At 46.2% G+C, this 16,665-nt stretch overlaps 10 protein-coding genes across 10 annotated transcripts; 4 read left to right on the top strand and 6 right to left on the bottom strand.

Annotated features, from left to right (window-relative positions):
- Positions 1 to 9: 9 nt before the first annotated feature.
- Positions 10 to 377, bottom strand: N7471_001028 (uncharacterized protein; the record flags this gene model as incomplete). The annotated part of the gene is made up of 2 exons (XM_057273749.1): positions 10 to 262; positions 340 to 377. 2 exons carry the CDS (start codon positions 375 to 377, stop codon positions 10 to 12), a joined length of 291 nt encoding a protein of 96 aa, XP_057141928.1.
- A 2,304-nt stretch (positions 378 to 2,681) lies between these two features.
- Positions 2,682 to 4,211, bottom strand: N7471_001029 (Aldehyde dehydrogenase N-terminal; the record flags this gene model as incomplete). The annotated part of the gene is made up of 4 exons (XM_057273750.1): positions 2,682 to 3,287; positions 3,329 to 3,683; positions 3,747 to 4,112; positions 4,168 to 4,211. 4 exons carry the CDS (start codon positions 4,209 to 4,211, stop codon positions 2,682 to 2,684), a joined length of 1,371 nt encoding a protein of 456 aa, XP_057141929.1.
- Positions 4,212 to 5,201: 990 nt separating this feature from the next.
- N7471_001030 (Oxoglutarate/iron-dependent dioxygenase) lies at positions 5,202 to 6,413 on the bottom strand (the record flags this gene model as incomplete). The annotated part of the gene is made up of 3 exons (XM_057273751.1): positions 5,202 to 6,124; positions 6,177 to 6,278; positions 6,338 to 6,413. The coding sequence occupies 3 exons, from the start codon at positions 6,411 to 6,413 to the stop codon at positions 5,202 to 5,204; spliced, it is 1,101 nt and encodes a 366-aa protein (XP_057141930.1).
- A 1,070-nt stretch (positions 6,414 to 7,483) lies between these two features.
- N7471_001031 (cupin domain-containing protein) lies at positions 7,484 to 7,873 on the top strand (the record flags this gene model as incomplete). Its single annotated transcript, XM_057273752.1, has 1 exon — positions 7,484 to 7,873. One exon carries the CDS (start codon positions 7,484 to 7,486, stop codon positions 7,871 to 7,873), a length of 390 nt encoding a protein of 129 aa, XP_057141931.1.
- Positions 7,874 to 8,091: 218 nt separating this feature from the next.
- On the bottom strand, positions 8,092 to 9,051 carry N7471_001032 (uncharacterized protein; the record flags this gene model as incomplete). The annotated part of the gene is made up of 2 exons (XM_057273753.1): positions 8,092 to 8,701; positions 8,751 to 9,051. The coding sequence occupies 2 exons, from the start codon at positions 9,049 to 9,051 to the stop codon at positions 8,319 to 8,321; spliced, it is 684 nt and encodes a 227-aa protein (XP_057141932.1). The 3' UTR covers positions 8,092 to 8,318.
- A 3,280-nt stretch (positions 9,052 to 12,331) lies between these two features.
- Positions 12,332 to 12,535, top strand: N7471_001033 (uncharacterized protein; the record flags this gene model as incomplete). The annotated part of the gene is made up of 1 exon (XM_057273754.1): positions 12,332 to 12,535. The coding sequence occupies one exon, from the start codon at positions 12,332 to 12,334 to the stop codon at positions 12,533 to 12,535; it is 204 nt and encodes a 67-aa protein (XP_057141933.1).
- A 518-nt stretch (positions 12,536 to 13,053) lies between these two features.
- N7471_001034 (uncharacterized protein) lies at positions 13,054 to 13,387 on the top strand (the record flags this gene model as incomplete). Its single annotated transcript, XM_057273755.1, has 2 exons — positions 13,054 to 13,164; positions 13,208 to 13,387. The coding sequence occupies 2 exons, from the start codon at positions 13,054 to 13,056 to the stop codon at positions 13,385 to 13,387; spliced, it is 291 nt and encodes a 96-aa protein (XP_057141934.1).
- Positions 13,388 to 13,459: 72 nt separating this feature from the next.
- Positions 13,460 to 13,729, bottom strand: N7471_001035 (uncharacterized protein; the record flags this gene model as incomplete). Its single annotated transcript, XM_057273756.1, has 1 exon — positions 13,460 to 13,729. The coding sequence occupies one exon, from the start codon at positions 13,727 to 13,729 to the stop codon at positions 13,460 to 13,462; it is 270 nt and encodes an 89-aa protein (XP_057141935.1).
- A 672-nt stretch (positions 13,730 to 14,401) lies between these two features.
- Positions 14,402 to 15,566, bottom strand: N7471_001036 (zinc finger MYND domain-containing protein; the record flags this gene model as incomplete). The annotated part of the gene is made up of 2 exons (XM_057273757.1): positions 14,402 to 14,946; positions 15,431 to 15,566. 2 exons carry the CDS (start codon positions 15,564 to 15,566, stop codon positions 14,402 to 14,404), a joined length of 681 nt encoding a protein of 226 aa, XP_057141936.1.
- Positions 15,567 to 16,465: 899 nt separating this feature from the next.
- On the top strand, positions 16,466 to 16,657 carry N7471_001037 (uncharacterized protein; the record flags this gene model as incomplete). The annotated part of the gene is made up of 1 exon (XM_057273758.1): positions 16,466 to 16,657. One exon carries the CDS (start codon positions 16,466 to 16,468, stop codon positions 16,655 to 16,657), a length of 192 nt encoding a protein of 63 aa, XP_057141937.1.
- Between the last annotated feature and the right edge of the window lie 8 nt (positions 16,658 to 16,665).

The following is a 16,665-nucleotide window of genomic DNA, read 5'->3' on the forward strand; positions in this document are numbered from 1 at the left end:
TCCTCAGATTTAGATGCAGCACTTCCAGGCTCCACTAGGGCATCCGAAGTCCCAGAAGACACTTCTTCTGTTGGACGGGCAGTTGCCCTTGTAGCACATAGCCGGCTTGCTGGATGTACCTTGCTGGTAGCAACCGAGGTCTCGAGCCTGGACGGCTTCGGATCTCTCGATGAGAGGCTCAACTGCCTCAATGGATTCGGCGGCCAAAGTTTCTGTGATTGTCAGCAGGATGCGAGGAATGAATAGTAGGGGTGAACTGACGCTGGGCGGTGAAACTGGGAAAATTCGTGTTAGTCTTACATCTCTCCCCTGTTCATATCAGAATAAAGAATGACATACCCGAGGATGGCAAGAGCGACAGTGGAACTGAACTTCATTTTGGTAGTGGATAGTGTCTGGCTTCTCACTGATATGACTTGAATTGTAGGATTTGCGATTTTGGATGATGAATGATTATGAGCAAGATTCGTGGAGAGGACGTGTAGTATTTATACCTGACAGTTGGACATCCTGCTCTGCTAATTGAATACAATCAAACGTAAATGTCCGGCCACATAGAATGTGAATACGATTATTTTCATCACGAGAGCCAATCCGGATCCTACGTAGGGTGCCCGATGTTGAAACTATGCAAGTAACCACCCACTTCTCGTATCCGACTTCGCCGCCGGTGTTTAGACTGGCTTTTTTACCTGTCTGAGTATTATCTTGCGAAATTCACGAAGCCCAGTGTAACCTTTGGCTCGTTTTACAATGCATTGGGCTCGCACATTCGTTTTCTTGGCCATTGCACCCACTATAACGACCGTCCCGCAAATGCCATTTCTATATTTGTTATGCTTTTAATGAACCCATACCTCGCTATGCGTCTTTTGTACTTTTTCTTTTACAATGAACATATTCCAGGTTACCCATACAACTGTCAGTGCCGCTAGTTTATGGGCAGACGTGCCTGTTGATCAAGGTGGCTTTGGTTTGCATTGTACGGCTTGCGGGGCGCGAGGACTTGGCTGAAGCGGAGTCAATCTTGGCATCTCAACCTTCCTACAACAGGCCAATCCTATCGTGGCCTGTAAGAATGATCTACATTCCTATTGTCGTACCAGCACTTAACTCGTATTGTCCAACCTATTGGAGAACTAAAGCGAAGCCCTGACTAGACTCAATCAGGTTTAAGGGATGCCAAATAATCACATAGAATAGTTGTTTTCCCCCACCCGATATTCAGCCGTTTGGAGAGAGTTACATCAGGGCTGCAGTATAATACGAGTTCTTGACTAAGAGTTTCCTGCACATTTCCCAGACAGCGATGACAGGTGGACGCGCCACATATCCTCTACATTCCCACATGTGTAGTGGTAGAAATTCTTATCCAACCTGTGTAGCATCGTCTAATTTGTATCTTCCTCAATACAGCCCTCCATTGACTGATGACCGTGTGCTAGTTGCTTATCAATTTAGCCGTTGAGGTCTGGTTCTCGGTTCCTTGTATACTACTCCCTCGTCAACAGAGAGATTACCTGGTCAATCCTCTTCTCCAGCGAGTAGACCCCGATATAAGAGATTCTCGCCGTTCAAAGCAATTCCCATATGCTGGTTCCATATGTCGCAATTTGGTTCCCCTTTTAGACTGGGAACCAGATCGGTGAACTTGGGGTCCGTTGGACCGCGTGATTCAGTCATCTTGACTGAGGTGTAAACGTAGATGTAATCGAATCTTGATTGTGTCAATGAATGGAAGGAGGGGTAGTCAACGTTGACTACGCTAGAAGTGAAGTCGAGATTCACTGTTCAGACTGCGAGCCTCCGATATCGAGGGTTTAAATGATGGAAATCCCAGGTTGAAAATACTTGTCGAGAGATGAAGATCTCAGATTGATCGAGGATACTAAGGGTTAAAGAAAGCCTCAGAAAGGCTTATTCCGGTAAAAAGGAGGCTATTTCCAGATCTTGAGATGCTGACATGATGGCGTTGATGAAATTCGATGAATATCGATGATATTAATCATGAAAAGGATATATGAAGACGGAAGCGATACAAGCTGCTGAGAAGCAGAGATGAGAGAGTTATGTAGAGAAAACTCTGTTGGCGAGGTTGCTAGGTAAACAAGCAAACACCACCCGATTATGGTTTTGCCCCAAGATGGCAACCTCGCCGCCTAGTAGAAATCTCTGTGTAGGGACACTACATGTCACCCTGTCAGGTTCGACATAACAACGTAAATCTGAGACTATTTGGACTACCTAAATAGGTAATTCTCCAGGCTTGGCGAAGGTGCGAATTGGTGCTTGTTGGATGTGGATCCCGAGGTTTCAGCTGGATCGTGTAGGGCTTGGCACGACCCCGTGCACTATACATAGCGCCGAGGATATTGATCAATTGTGATATTGGTTCAATAGCGAGTTCCCCGGGCTCATAACCTGAGCGAGTCTACTAGTTAGTAGGAGAGATCACGAAGAGACAATACGATGATATTGTTATATGTGTGTAGCTGTAAAGCTATGTGCAGTGAGACAGGATGAACGAAACACTGAACTAGTATTATGGAGAGTCATGTGGCCTATGGGAAATTCAAACACTTGAATCAACGGCTATACCTACCTCCATGTAACAGCATTCATGAATGCACGAGGATGAATTGCACGTTCAACCAGACAATAAGGGGAAAAGGTCCTTCTGTCTAGGTGATGTTCATCAGAATAGCCTTAATATTAGAATATGCCTCCAATCCTGCCTGTCCAAGCTCCCTCCCAATTCCACTTTGCTTCACACCCCCAAACGGCACCCGGAAGTCACTATTATTGGTAGCATTAACAGACACCATACCAACCTTGAGTTGTGGCACAATGCGGTGAATCCTTGCATTGTCACGAGTATAGATAGCAGCAGCGAGGCCATAATCTGTATCGTTGGCCATTTTGATAACGTCCTTCTCATCATTGAACTTGATGAAGACACCGAATGGCCCGAATATTTCTTCTCGGTACACGCGCATGCTGGACTTGACATTCCCCACAACAGTCGGCGAGATGAAATACCCTTTGTTATTCGGTCTGTTCTCTGCTACTGTACCCCCTGAAACAATAGTAGCGCCTTCTTCCTTTGCAGCCTGGACATACGCCAGGATCTTGTCGAACTGCTGTTTCGAAACCTGGGCTCCCTGGGACGTGTTATTGTCAAATGGGTCGCCTATAACGTTGACACTAGTGGCATAAGCGACAAATGCGTCCATGAACGAATCGTAGATGTGCTCGTGCACGAAAACTCGAGATGTTGCTGTGCATATCTGGCCCATGTTTCCCATCACGCCAAAGTGAGCGCTTTGACGGCATTTTCGAGCGGGGCGTCGTCGAAGATAAGTAGGGGACTTTTGCCGCCAGTTTCCAGGGTGATATTCTTCAATGTTTTGCTAGCTAACTTCATAATCTGCTTGCCGGTAGCTGTGCTTCCGGTGAAGGCGACCTTATCGACTTCAGGGTGCTGGACGAGTGCGGCGCCGGCTTCGGATCCGTGGCCTTTGATAATGTTAAGAACGCCTGGCGGGAATCCGGCTTCTGCAACCAGGTTGGCGAAATACAGAATCGACAGTGGTGTTTGCTCCGAAGCTTTGATGACAATCGTATTGCCGCAGGCAAGGGCTGGACCAAGCTTCCATGAAGCCATTCCGATGGGATAGTTCCATCTACGTTGCATAGATCAGTCAAATGGATTTCCATCATATCCTGGGAGCGAGGGAACCACATACGGTATAATCTGGCTGCAGACACCGATAGGCTCACGGACTGTGTACGTGAACTTTGCGCGAGACGTCTCGATGGTCTGACCATAGTTCTTGTCGGCCCAACCTGCATAGTAGCGCAAGACACTGCACACTTCTTCTATATCCCCCAGGGCCTTGCTGTAGGGCTTTCCATTATCCAAGGATTCAATGGTTGCAAGAACTGTTTGGTTACGCTGGACAATGTCGGCAAGTTTCATCATAAGCTGCCCGCGCCCAGTGCCGTCTGTGCCATGCCATGCCTCGCTCTCAAACGCTGAACGGGCTGCACGGACTGCTGAATCAACATCCTCTTCCGTCGCGGCATAGACTGAAACGATCTCAGACTCGGTTCTACCCTCAAAAGATTTAGTAGTGATATAGGTGCCCGGTGTTTTTGTAAACTTACGTCGGGTTGATAGAGACAAGCTTCTGGCCGTTGCTTGATGTCATCCATTTGTTGTTGATGAACAACCCGAGGGGTTGCTCATAGGTGACCCCATTCGGAGCGGTGACCTTCTGGAATAGATTTTGATTGCATTTTGACAACAGGGTCGTGTAGGGACTTTCAATGACTGCAGCTTCTCGCACCAGAAAAGAAAATATTTCACAGACACTTGGATGGGAGATGATGCTCCATAAGTCTTGTCACACTTTAAAAAACAAATAATCCTGGTTTGCAAAAGATATGTACCCCCCTTAGTAACAATTCTGTCCATGTGGATCATGTTGATCTTTTTTACTAGTATCTTTCTTGTTTCATAGCAATCGAGTACTGTATTTTATACTAATTACAGATCTCTCTCTCTTCTCTCCTGGCTATCTAGATCAATGATAATACTAAATAGGAAGGCTTGATCTTAATGATTAATAACCTGACCTTCTAGTATGATCTCATTGATTGATTTTATTGCTTGCAAAGTGGTATAAAAGGCATATCCCCCTTCAAAGTAGCAGTGAGGTAATAGTATAGTGGTACATGCAATACACAACGCTAGCAAGGATTAGGGTAGTCTTGGCCGATCCACATGGACAGAATTGTTACTTTTGGGGTGGGGGGGGTACAGTATTCGTAAATACGCCTTCAGTGACGTGGTCTCCTCATGCACGAAAAGGATAGTAAGCAACCCTTGATCTCCAACTTCAGCCCGTGCAGCTGCAAGTAATCGAAAACTCTCCGATTCTTTCCTTGCCATTCATATACGTGTTCTTATTACTAAGTGCATCCCACTTTGACTGTCTATCTGCGAGACACAGGAAGGTCCAGAAAGTTCTAATGAGACGAGAGGATGGAGGAAAACCAGTAATATGTGTGCGACTATGGGAAGAAACTATATCTATAAGCTAGTTAGTTAACTAAGTCAAACACCTAGGTGGTGGCCTAAACCATGAGGCTCTCTCCCTCAACAAGTTCCATTAACTAGACAAGACGAATCTTCGAAATTAATCATGGAAATGCTTCACCGAAAACCCAGCCATCTGTGTTCCCGCATTGGGATCTGTAGGCGATCGTGACCAATTCTTCATGATCCGCGCTCGCGTCCACTCTGGAGCGGGGATATCAATTTCATTATTCTTGCCCTCCTCGTAGTACCCCAAGCGACGTAAGAGGGGACTATCAAAGCTTTTCAAAACCAGTCGATCGCTAGGCCGCACAAAGTACAGAAGTCCTAAACGGTCCTGCGCCTGTTGGTCTTTGGGAGGTACCGTGACGCGATGCACGCCACTTTTCAAGTACCCGTTGGAGAGGATGGACAGCATATCAGCGATGTTGACAGACAAGGTGCCTTCGGGAATCCGAATCCACTCCCAAGGGGAATCATCGTACTTCTTGACTTGGAGGGCTGCAACAGGCTGCTGAAAAAGGAACGTAATTGTGCCGTTGTCAGTGTGACCGCGAGAATAGAGGTGCTTGAACTGCTCGTTCACCTCTGCCGGACGGGCGCGGTACATCATGTAGCGGAGGCCGCTATCACAATTCGACTCGTAAAGATGACCTTTTGAGATCTGGTCTTCGGGGAGCTCCAGGATTATGGCGAGAAGCTGTAGTAATTTGTACCCGACATTCTCGTGGACGTGGTGATGGAAGCGTTCAATCTCGCTCCAGTGCTGACGGAATACTTCTGGATGTTCGCGTTCATACTGCGGCAAGAATTTCATGATGTTGTAGAATTCAATGTTGTCCCATAGCCCCGGGAGGACCTGGATAGATCCCAGTGGCCGGTAGCCATTGTATATGCCCTCTTCGAGAGGTGCTCGATAGGACTTACGCAGGTCCTCCGGGAGGGCGAAGAATTCGCGCCCGATCGCGTATTGACGATTGATTTCGTCTTGACTTAAGCCGAAGTTCGTGACATAGAAGAATCCTTTTTGTGTTAGAACCAATAGAACTCTGCTGGTTGACAGGGGCTTACTTACCTTCGTTGTGCGCCGCATCTTTCAACTGAGCTGCTAGTCTTTCTTTACCTCCAGGTTTATCGAATTCGCCAAGATCTATGATGGTCAAGTCTGCATAGTTCACTATTTCACCATCATATATGAGCCCAAGAAAAGGAAATACCGATTAAATTAGGACTTACAGGGCTCTTCGCTCTCTGGTGGATGGGCATATGGCTGGAGGGAACTGGGTTGAGTCTGGGTTGTTTGCGTAGCCATATCCTTGGAATTGAATGGTCCTGACTGGAAGGGCATGGAAGGGCTGGTAGGAAGTAAAACAGGTATACCTGACAGTAAACTTATATCTACAATATCTAGCAATTACAACATAGGCGTAAAAAGTGGAAAGAGGGAAACACCGATCAGTGCTATGAGAAACTAAGGCGAGTTGCATACATCATGCAGCTCAATGTCATCAATGCCTCCTCAATCAAAAACAATCGACGTAAATTGAGGGATGCTCCAGCTCGTCCCAACAGCTAATCCGTCTATCGACAGTTACTTAAGTAGTCGGTCATGTTTCTTCTCCTCTACAGACACAACAATCATTATTGTTCTGTTGAAATTGACCTCACGGAAGCAGATACCTCGCAGTGCAGGACTCGCACTTTTCTGACTTACAATCCATATTCCACTAGGATAATAACGCAATTGTGGGCCCGTAATAGTTGCTGCAATTGTCTCAGCCAGCCACGAGGACAAGTATGGCCTACGATCTCTGATTCAGCCAGCCACGGGGAAAAGTATGCAATCATTGCCAAGAACCAGGTACTGCATGTGAGGAAAAAAGATCGGCAAAATACATTAGTGGCCTAGAGTGCAGATGGTGCCCGTAACTAAGGCCAATCAAGTCATTGTGCCCTAGATGTTGACCTTTATTTGGGAAGCTCACATGCTTCACGGACCTCAGTGAGGAGGTGGATGCAGGATCAACCCGTCCCTACGTCATGCGCTAATGTACGAAGTAGGCCATAGCCACAAACAGTGGGGATGTGGGTATTTGGGACCTATCCAAGTTTTTATAAATTCTCGATTACCGTACGTGGACGAGACCTATAGTGCATGCGTAATAAATTGGCCGGTCATCAGCATTAGCGCTAGTATTATTACCCAAAGTCTTTTGTCGAGGGCAGAGCGATACGCGGGGTCCAGCCTTTGGCAAACTATTACAAAAACATAATAAGAACACACAGTAACGGAGATTCTTCGAAGTATCAGACTAAATCCATCTTCACCCTCCTCATCGTGTCCATTTGTCCACTACAGCACCCGACTGTTTAGAGTCCATAATGACTATCATTACCGCAGCCCAGTCGCGCGAACCCTCATTCACAAAAGAAACTCTGGGGACTTTCAGCGGCGATGTGTATTTCAATCACCTGCACAAAGACGAGCATGTATCAATTCTCGATGTCAAGTTTTCTCCATGTGCTCGGACACATTGGCATGGTCATGAGAAAGGCCAACTCCTTGAAATAACCACTGGATCTGGGTGGGTATGTGATAAAGGACAGGAGCCCCGGAGAGTCAAAGCTGGCGATACTGTTTGGTGCCCCCCTGGTACGATTCACTGGCATGGGGCGGATGAAGGCAGTTCGATGATCCATCGTGCAATTTCATTTGGGGGCATGGACTGGCAAGATCCAGTTTCAGAAACCGACTTGAAGGGTACCCATTAAGTAGGCACAATTTTCCCATTGTCGTTGTCGTTTCCCCACTGCGTCGGATGCTGACCTGCCCAGCCCTGTCAATCTTGGTACGCCCAAAAATATGTTTGAAGTCAATGTAATCTACACACCGCCCGGAACGATGGGTAATCTGTATGTAAATTTCAAGAAAAGCCAATAAGCGAGGGGACAAAATTAGCATTCTCTACTCAATCCGTGAGCAGTGCTGGTTCAGCTGTGCGATACCTGAACTTCTGCCATTGCAAGAACATAGACTTTATGATTAGAATACACGAAATCATTTCATATTCTCCATAGCCATGATATACATTCCCGATGAGTGGAGATAGACAGAGAGGGGAGCGGAAAAGGGAGCGAGGAAAACATGCCAATAGAACTTGAAGCAGCAACCCGGACAAATTCAAGCTTCACCTTTTATATTGAATCGGTAGGGGGGCTATCGTAGTAAAACGGACTGAACGCCATTTGCAAATAGCAACTTGGCATATATATAATGAAACCATCGGAAAAGCGTTGTTCCCGATGGTCGATTCCTCTGAGGGTTGCAATGGAAGCCTTGTAGCTCGAGCTGCACCAGGGGCTTACCGCTTGTGGGCAGTAGCCGAGTAATTTGGAAACGGTGACAACCCGCAAATTGAAACTCATCTGACCCAAAGCCATAATCAATGTAGCTGGTGTACTGGCCTGATGTTTTCAAGGATATTTGCTTGTCCAGTACTTTAAATGCCCCGAAAAGACAGCTACCCACTGGAGGGAAGTTGAGAGTAGAAAGCTCGGAGGCATTCCAGATCCCTATTGGGCTGGAATCGTCTTTAAAGCCTGTAGATCTATATTAGCAAGTGAACAAGCAAACTCAAAAAATTATCACCTGTATAACGCGCTGGTAACAACCTCCAGCCCCCTATTCGTAGTGCAGTCCTTTCGAACCCGAAGATAAAGCCACCAAAGAACCCACAACTAAATAACGCTAGTACTTCCTCGTCACTGAGTCCGGCTACTACAGACTCCGGAAATACCTGACTGACAGTATCCGTGCCCGTTACATGATGGCGTGGATTGACAAATTGGAAGGAGGAGGATGCGAGGAACTCGGATCGCACAGACAGAGTAGATTGAGAAATGCAAAGAGATCGAAAGAAAGAAAGACGAGGATACCACCGAGAAACCATGTGTAGTTCGAATATGGTATGGATAGGTAGGTGGGTTTAGGCTGTGTTGTCTGCCCGGAATAAGATAACTAATTGATGAGAGAGAGAAAAATTAATATTTATAGAAGAAGGCTTATTGATTCGACCTTTATTAAGTACTCATGCACATAGCTAGGTGTGAGTCAGAAGTGTCTACTCGATAACTAGACGGAAGACTGTAGACCCGGTACTACCCGGAGAGAAGTGGATAGTGTCAGGTAATTGGTCTTTGCCATGAGCTGGAATTTAGACATCAGAGCAAACATAACTTGGTAGTAATATTCTAATTATTCTACGAAGTGGGCTAGGGATGTTATTGATTTTATAATATCCTATTTTAACTGAATATTGTGGAAAATGAAATAGTACATAAATTAACTAAAGCAATTATACACGCCAATTAAATATTTTTCTTTGGTTGTACGTGAATTGTGCTCAAAATCTTCAACATTACCGAATCATTCAGTCTGCTGATTCTCACCCTACCTTCTCAACCCCCCCGGACGCTTGCAAGACAAAGTCACCAATTCATTATAAATTTCTACTGTATATTTAGTTCATTTCAACACGAATTCTGATACATACGACCATAGGGTGTGGAAAACAGGGCTTCCCGTCCGCTCAGCCGTACTTAAGCCACACGCCGGTGAGTTAGTAGTTGGGTGGGTGACCACCAGCGAATCCTCACTGTTGTATGTTTTTCTTTTTTTCCAACAAGAATAGTTGGCCGCATATTCGGCCTTGTCACATCTTTTTGGTAGTCTTTTTGGGGGCTCTTCTTAGTGGTTTTTTTGGTGTCTCCCCTTGTTAGTGCATTGGTCGATCCTAATGGGATATGTTATATAATAGTCAAAGTGAAGGCGTAAGCTGTTGATGAGAAGTCAATAAGCCCTGTGTTAATGTAATAAGGTCTTGAGATCTGGCGTGGATCGCCACAATGCGGCGTATTACAAAGACTGGCGCCGCGGCGAAAAATTGTGAAACCATGATAATAAATTGGTAGGCTCTACCGGCATAGGACATAAGAAGCACAACTGATTAATGGCCTACAGGTGGATCATACTCGCGTAGTACACAACGGATATATATGTCATTGTCGTGGAGGCGCCCAAAGAATACCTGGAGTATATAGCTTAAGGGACCACGCCTAGAAATCTATTAGACCTGAGCTTTCCATATCCGATGACCTAGAGTTCCATGAATAGATTATGTCGACAAAGGTCCGATCACCTACGCTTTCACGACGATAGATTGGAATCACAGCTGTTGAACGCAACAATGGGGAGGGAAAGACGTGAAGACATATCAAATTCCTTGCCACAGTCTGGAGGTTCTTGGTTGTGGGTCTGATCGTGCGGTTTGAGGTGGCAACGGGCTTTCGTCCCAAGCGCTGGGATACGCACAGTCTAGCGGCCGTGGGATCTCCAAATATGCAGTTTGGCAGACTATGTTGGGGCTTGTAGCACGTGGCTCACAGTCATCGAGGTTTGTATCCTGGATCGTGAATGTTAGCCTACAAAATGCCAAGCAAGTCGTGGTGGGAGTGCTACCTAGGTAGATTGATGATTATGGGGTAATCGGACGCCAGCGATATGATGGAACCGGTGGACACAAAGAGGCTGTCAAAGGTCTGTGTTAGGCAATGTCGGTCACCCCATAGATGCCTTTGTCTAGTCATCTCATTGGTGCCTCCATGTGTTTGCAGACTGAGCCTGTCTTTGTTAGATGACAGCCTTTGTTTGGCAGGGTATAAATCCCCTGCTTCAGATAGAATGAATAGATCATGATTCTTCTTCCTCTCTCTCCCCATAGTTAGTAGCCCAACAGGTTATGACGCCCTTTTTCTTCCTCTGAACCCTGAATCATCACTTAGTTTCATCAATATCTCATCACTTCCATCAAGATCATCAGTTATCTTGACATCTTTCATTAGGGTGAGCACTCCAGAGTGCTGTACCATCAATATTTCCACCAAGAATAGCACCGGAGGTGGTATATCTTGTGTTGGAAGCTTCACTTGTCCACTAGGAATAGCACCGGAAGTGCCTTTCATGCAGTATCCCGACAACTGAGCACTGAATGCTCCATTTTCAGATCATTTTTTCAAAGATCTATCACGTTGATTGAGATTATCATTCATCGTCAATATGGCTGACGCTCAACAACAACAACAATCACCGCCGGTCGAAGACGACAACAACGACTGGCACAATGACAGCGAAGCACCCGAGATAACCAACCAATCTGTTGGCTTTCCTGACATGGGAAGCTTCAACCTCTACAAAATCACCCCGCCTCTCAAAGAAAGAGAGGACCTTGACATGTGGATTGACAAGATCGAGAAGATCCTGGAAGGACACAACCTGCACAACTTGATCAATAGCTCGATCCCCAGGCCGATGAAAAGAAACCCCGACGGCCGGAAATGGAAGACTCTATCAAAGCAAGTGAGAAGCTGGTTGTCTAGTAGTATAGATAACGACTTGATGCAGGGAATCAATAGACGCGGCAATACATTGAATTCGCCGACGAACTTTTTGACGAACTGAAGAAGCATATGAAAGGAGAAGGACATAGTGCTTTAAAGAAGGCAACGTTGAAATTCAGATTCATCCCCTCCCCCCTTTCTTTTTCCTCTTCCTCTCTTCCTCTCTCCTCCTCTCTCCAGTTCTATTTGAAACCATGGCAGAGTAATATATATCTAGCTTTCCAACCCCCCAAATTCAACGCGGGGCCATCCAGCTCCCCCCAGGGGACTGGGCCCGGCTTGCCCGAACTCTTTCCCCCTATGACTCCTGAATCATCACGTGAAATACGCCCTTGAACGCACGGCTATTTAACATTCCGATCATTGATCTCCTGATCATCCGTCAAAGGCTGAAAAAGCAGTTCGTCGATGTCCTTGACGCGGAGGTATTCGCACGTATACTGTTTAAACCAACAGAACATATTGGCAAGAGAAATAGAATAGTGAGTGTCACGGAGTTTGAGGGATTGTTCCATCTGAGACGAATACATCACTGACATTCCGACAGTCATGGAAGACCCAGGGCCAGATCATCTCCCAGAGGGGAAGTTGCCTCAAGCGCAATCAAAGAGTCACTACCATGGAGGTTGAAGAATTGGGCTGTTTGAGATCAATTCAAAAGCGATGTTACCAGCGCGAATAACAATATCAACCAGTGGATCTCACAGTTGATAGGATCTGCGTCGCTCGGAATAAACTCTAAGCTGACATTTTAACGGATATAAATATTCCTACATGGAACAAACCAGGCCAGGGGTGAGGCCATCTATAACCCCCGCTCCCGCCCCCGCCCCCCGACGGCAGAATGATGCCTGGTCTGTCAGAAACGAATCCGAAGGTGAGGAGCTCACACACCTCCCTCGACCTGCGTACGGCAATATGAACGACGCCGACTTGGATGTCGGATATTGGGCCCGGCGGGCGAAAGCCTGCCAATAGAGTGTCGCCATCAAGCAGCTTACCGACGACAACAGCCTTCTCAGTAGGATCATCCTTCTGCCTCCGAAGCGCGATGTGGTCCTACAGGGCTAAAAGAACCAGAGAAGAGGGTATTTGCACGGGCCAAAACTGGACGAGTAGCTGGCGCACTATGCCTACAACATTGAGGCTCTGCTCGGCTTTGTGGTAGGGGAGAGGGTCTACGGAAAGGCCGCCTGCAAACATTACAGGCAGTTTGATGGTCGCTTCGCCGCTTACGTGCGAATTACTGGCAAGAAGCAGTGTGCTGGATGTCACTGGGGCTTCTAGTCTCACCGGTGTAGCTTTCTGGAGGACGCACCGCAACAATACCAGTCAAAAGAGGCTAAGCCGTATGGCCAACTTGTCTCCATGAGGAATGACTTTATTGAAACATTGACAAAAGCATGGAGGGGTTGGAAGACGTCAAGAAAGCTCTCGAGGCGAGGTAAACTGCCACAGGATTGCAAATGGTCATGGAGGTGATTCGATATACAACCATGGCGCTTAAGAGTCAAAAGGCGAGACAGAAAATTCACTTCATGCGCTTTGGTTCCTGGGCAATCATACTGCACCAATTGCTTGTGGCCAAATCAAGCGGAGCGCTGCGAGTTTGATACAAGCACCGAATGTATATCAAAACGATCTACGAAGACACCGAAGAGGAACATTGAGGAGAAACCACACGAGGCCAATATGCCGGCGAAGAAACGCGGAGTTTTGGGTGAACTGGACAGCATTATAGCCAGTATGGAGCGGAACGTATGCTGCCAGAGAGAAACATTCGAGGCTGAAAAGGAACAGTTACGCAAGATCAAGGCGCACCGTCAGTAAATCGTGGAAGAGCCAGAGCTTTGAATCTCTTATAATATACCAAAAGCAAAACAGGATAATTCGATACCCTCGTCACCTTGAGGTCCAGCCATACCTGTCCGTAGAATTGTAGTCGTTGTAGCCTAAGCGAACAGTTGAATCTTGGGAAGAGCCGAAGAAGACTTTGTGCAGGCCTGATCGGCGGGAAGCCTTTCCCCCCACAGTGTGGGCTAACAACGCATCGGCGGTATATAAGAACTGTGTAATCTGGCCATTGAAAGCCTCGCCGTCGACGATTTTGCGCTTGTTGTTCTTGGAGTTGCTCTGAAGCATTGGCTCCCTTAACAAAATCATACCCACCATGCGGTGTAGTAGACTGCTTTCTATGTGTAACGCGTTGAAACACCTCCCCTATAGGGCTTCCTACACTTTTTGCCTAGAAAGGTGGACCACTCTCTATATCCCTAAACGCCCCATATACCGGGTCGGGATATTTGATTCCGTTCTTTAGCCCGTCGGGCGGATGTTCGGCGATCGGAGCGGGGGCTTCTAGAGCCTCTTCTAGTTACATTCTACTGTCAAACTGTTAATATCATATTCTTTTTGAGCCACTAAATTCTACAAGTTCATGGGACCCACTACTATGGCTGCTGTGGCCTCAAATATAATCTGTTATATGCTTATTGTGATTGGGCCTCGGATCTTTGAGAGTGAGCCTTTGTTCAAAATATCAGAAGTGCGTTCGTCTTGGGCCATTGACTTCTTGTAACTCCATGAGGCTCTTACCAATGTACCCCGATCTTGATCAAGTGAGTATGAGGTAATATAATCTGAGTTGAGTGTTGGATGTGATGATATATGCATGTTTCCATTGTGTGGTCCATATGGATTATTGCCATTTCTAATATTTGGTTATGTTTCTTTTAGGAAAAGGGCCTTCCCAGGAGCAATTGCACCTATCACGATAATAACGGCGACTCCCATTCCTCGACTCTGCCTCAATAGCCACTTTCAAGTATCCTAAGTAACTTGGAATCAGAATGCATCGCCGTGGACTATCGCATAAATGATCTCAAGCGCGCCAAAGGTCTCATTCCACGCTTGCCAGGTCGACATAATAGTCGCTTGCATCTTCTCCTTACTTCCAGGCGAGTACATCGAAGGCGCAGCATTCAAGTTCTCGTCAGGGTTAATAAGCTCCGGCCAAAGGTACGGGTTCGCTTTGTTGACAATGTCGTACAGTTTGCGAATCTGAGCCTTAACCTTCTCAATTCCAGGCTCAGCTTCAAGACATGTCAGATTGGCAACGTGTGGATTTCTAGCGATTGTCGAATCCTTGAGTTTCATCATCCCATCCATGATCTTGCGGTTCTTTTCTGTTGCTGTTTCATATGATCCATTGGCTCTATGGGTGGCGAGCAAGACGAAATACAGCTTAACTTTGACGAGAACCAGTGCAACGATGTGGGAAAGATCTGGTCTTCCACAGAGGAAAAGGTCGATCGGCTCAAGTGGATTTGCATCCTTGATGTCCAGGTATGGCAGGGTTACATCGCCCCAATCGTACTGGGGGTCATTGGCTGATGTTGCCCACCATTTCAAGAAATCGTAGCATTCCTGATCCTTGTTCAAGCGTGTTTGAATATCTCTCATGTCACATGACTCTTCATAGTACAGGTAGTCCAGCTTCCTACTTTCCTCCTCTTCTTCTAGATAGTTCTCACCACTTACAATATCATCATATTGTGCATTCTCATGCTCTCCTCTACCCTGTAGACTCAAACAAAGCGGATCATTAAGCCAGGAACGAGATCTCTGGATCCAATTCTATCGCCACGGCAGAGTCGCAGGTTCTCCATGAGGGCATCGAGCTGCACTTGAACTGATTTGACATTCCTAACGAATATCAGAGCAGCTCTGTAATCAAGACGAGAGTTCATTAAGGGCGTGTAGGGAGAATTTTCCAAAATCGACCGACATCATATATAAAGTCGTCATCTGGATGATCGCACAAAGCCTGTTCTTTGGCTTCCATGTCAACGCGACACTTTTTGATCCTATTACAATCAGATTTGTGAGCTGCGCGGTGGGCAGTTTGATGCTCAACACTGCAGTATAGCATCACTTTGCAGCCAGAGCAGAGGCGGAACCCATCGTTTTTCCCGTAGAGGCCACAGCCAGAGGGAAGAGCCACTTTCATTTGAGACATCTAAAAGGGTTGAAATAAGGAGGAGTGAGATGATACGGTGATGGGAAGAGGGTGTAGAACGATGATAAATGATGAATTCGAACCTGTAGATCAACCTTCTAAGGTTGTAAGATGAAAAACAATATGATAGTGTAACAGGTGATTGGTGGATGTCGAATACCATGGTAAATGCGGGGTAGTTAATTTACCCGGAAAAACATGAGCCAAATTCGGGATCCACACAGAAGTCCACGGGTCCCCGGGTGCATATATTGTTTACTAAGCATGTCTGTTGGAATTCCTGGAGATTTCCATATAACTATCTGAATTTTACCATACATTGTCGTACTGCCAGATATTTGTCATGTTATTATTCGTTGCTCTATTCAAATACAAACGGTCTGAATTACACATAATACATAGATCGCTTTTCCTAATTTCACAATATAGTATGTATCCTATTTCTAGATGGCTGGTTATGGATATATATAACCCACACCTTCTATACTATAGGACGTTGTTTTTCAACTTCTACCTCGTAATCCGTAAGGGGGTGCCTTAGGCACGGGGAGAGATACTTCTATAAGCACCCCTAGTATTAAAGACTAGATTAAGCTACTCATTCGTTTTGAGGCTCAGAACTACATAATTGTATTTATTATTGTTTACTCTATTGAAACGTAAACGGTATTTCCCTATAGTATTTCAAATATTTAGCTACATAATCCTTATACATAAGCCGGTCGCCATCGACTACGAGACAAACAAAGGTGAGGCTGAGCCCACGAGCATCACCCCTGGGAATATAAGAACAAAGAGCTTAGCGGGTTCCAGGTAATATTGATTCATCAGCCCTTTTTTTTACTTTAACTTGGATAAGGTGCCTCACTTCAATACGCAAGCCTCCAACCATGTATTTCCCACCAGGACCACCACTAGGCGAACTTCGCGTTGCCAAACCATCTGACATCATGCGACTTGGAATTATTGCGGCCGCAGGGTTTCATTATTCGCCCCTTTCCCGATGGGAGAGACCTGATCACGAGGATTTCCCCGAAGACACATTGCTTTTATATCGTACACAGTTCAGCGAGGCTCTCTAGAAAGTAGA

Source organism: Penicillium samsonianum (assembly GCF_028829775.1).
Source record: "Penicillium samsonianum strain IBT 33392 chromosome Unknown utg000001l_segment0_segment0, whole genome shotgun sequence".
NCBI classification, from domain to species: Eukaryota; Fungi; Ascomycota; class Eurotiomycetes; order Eurotiales; family Aspergillaceae; genus Penicillium; species Penicillium samsonianum.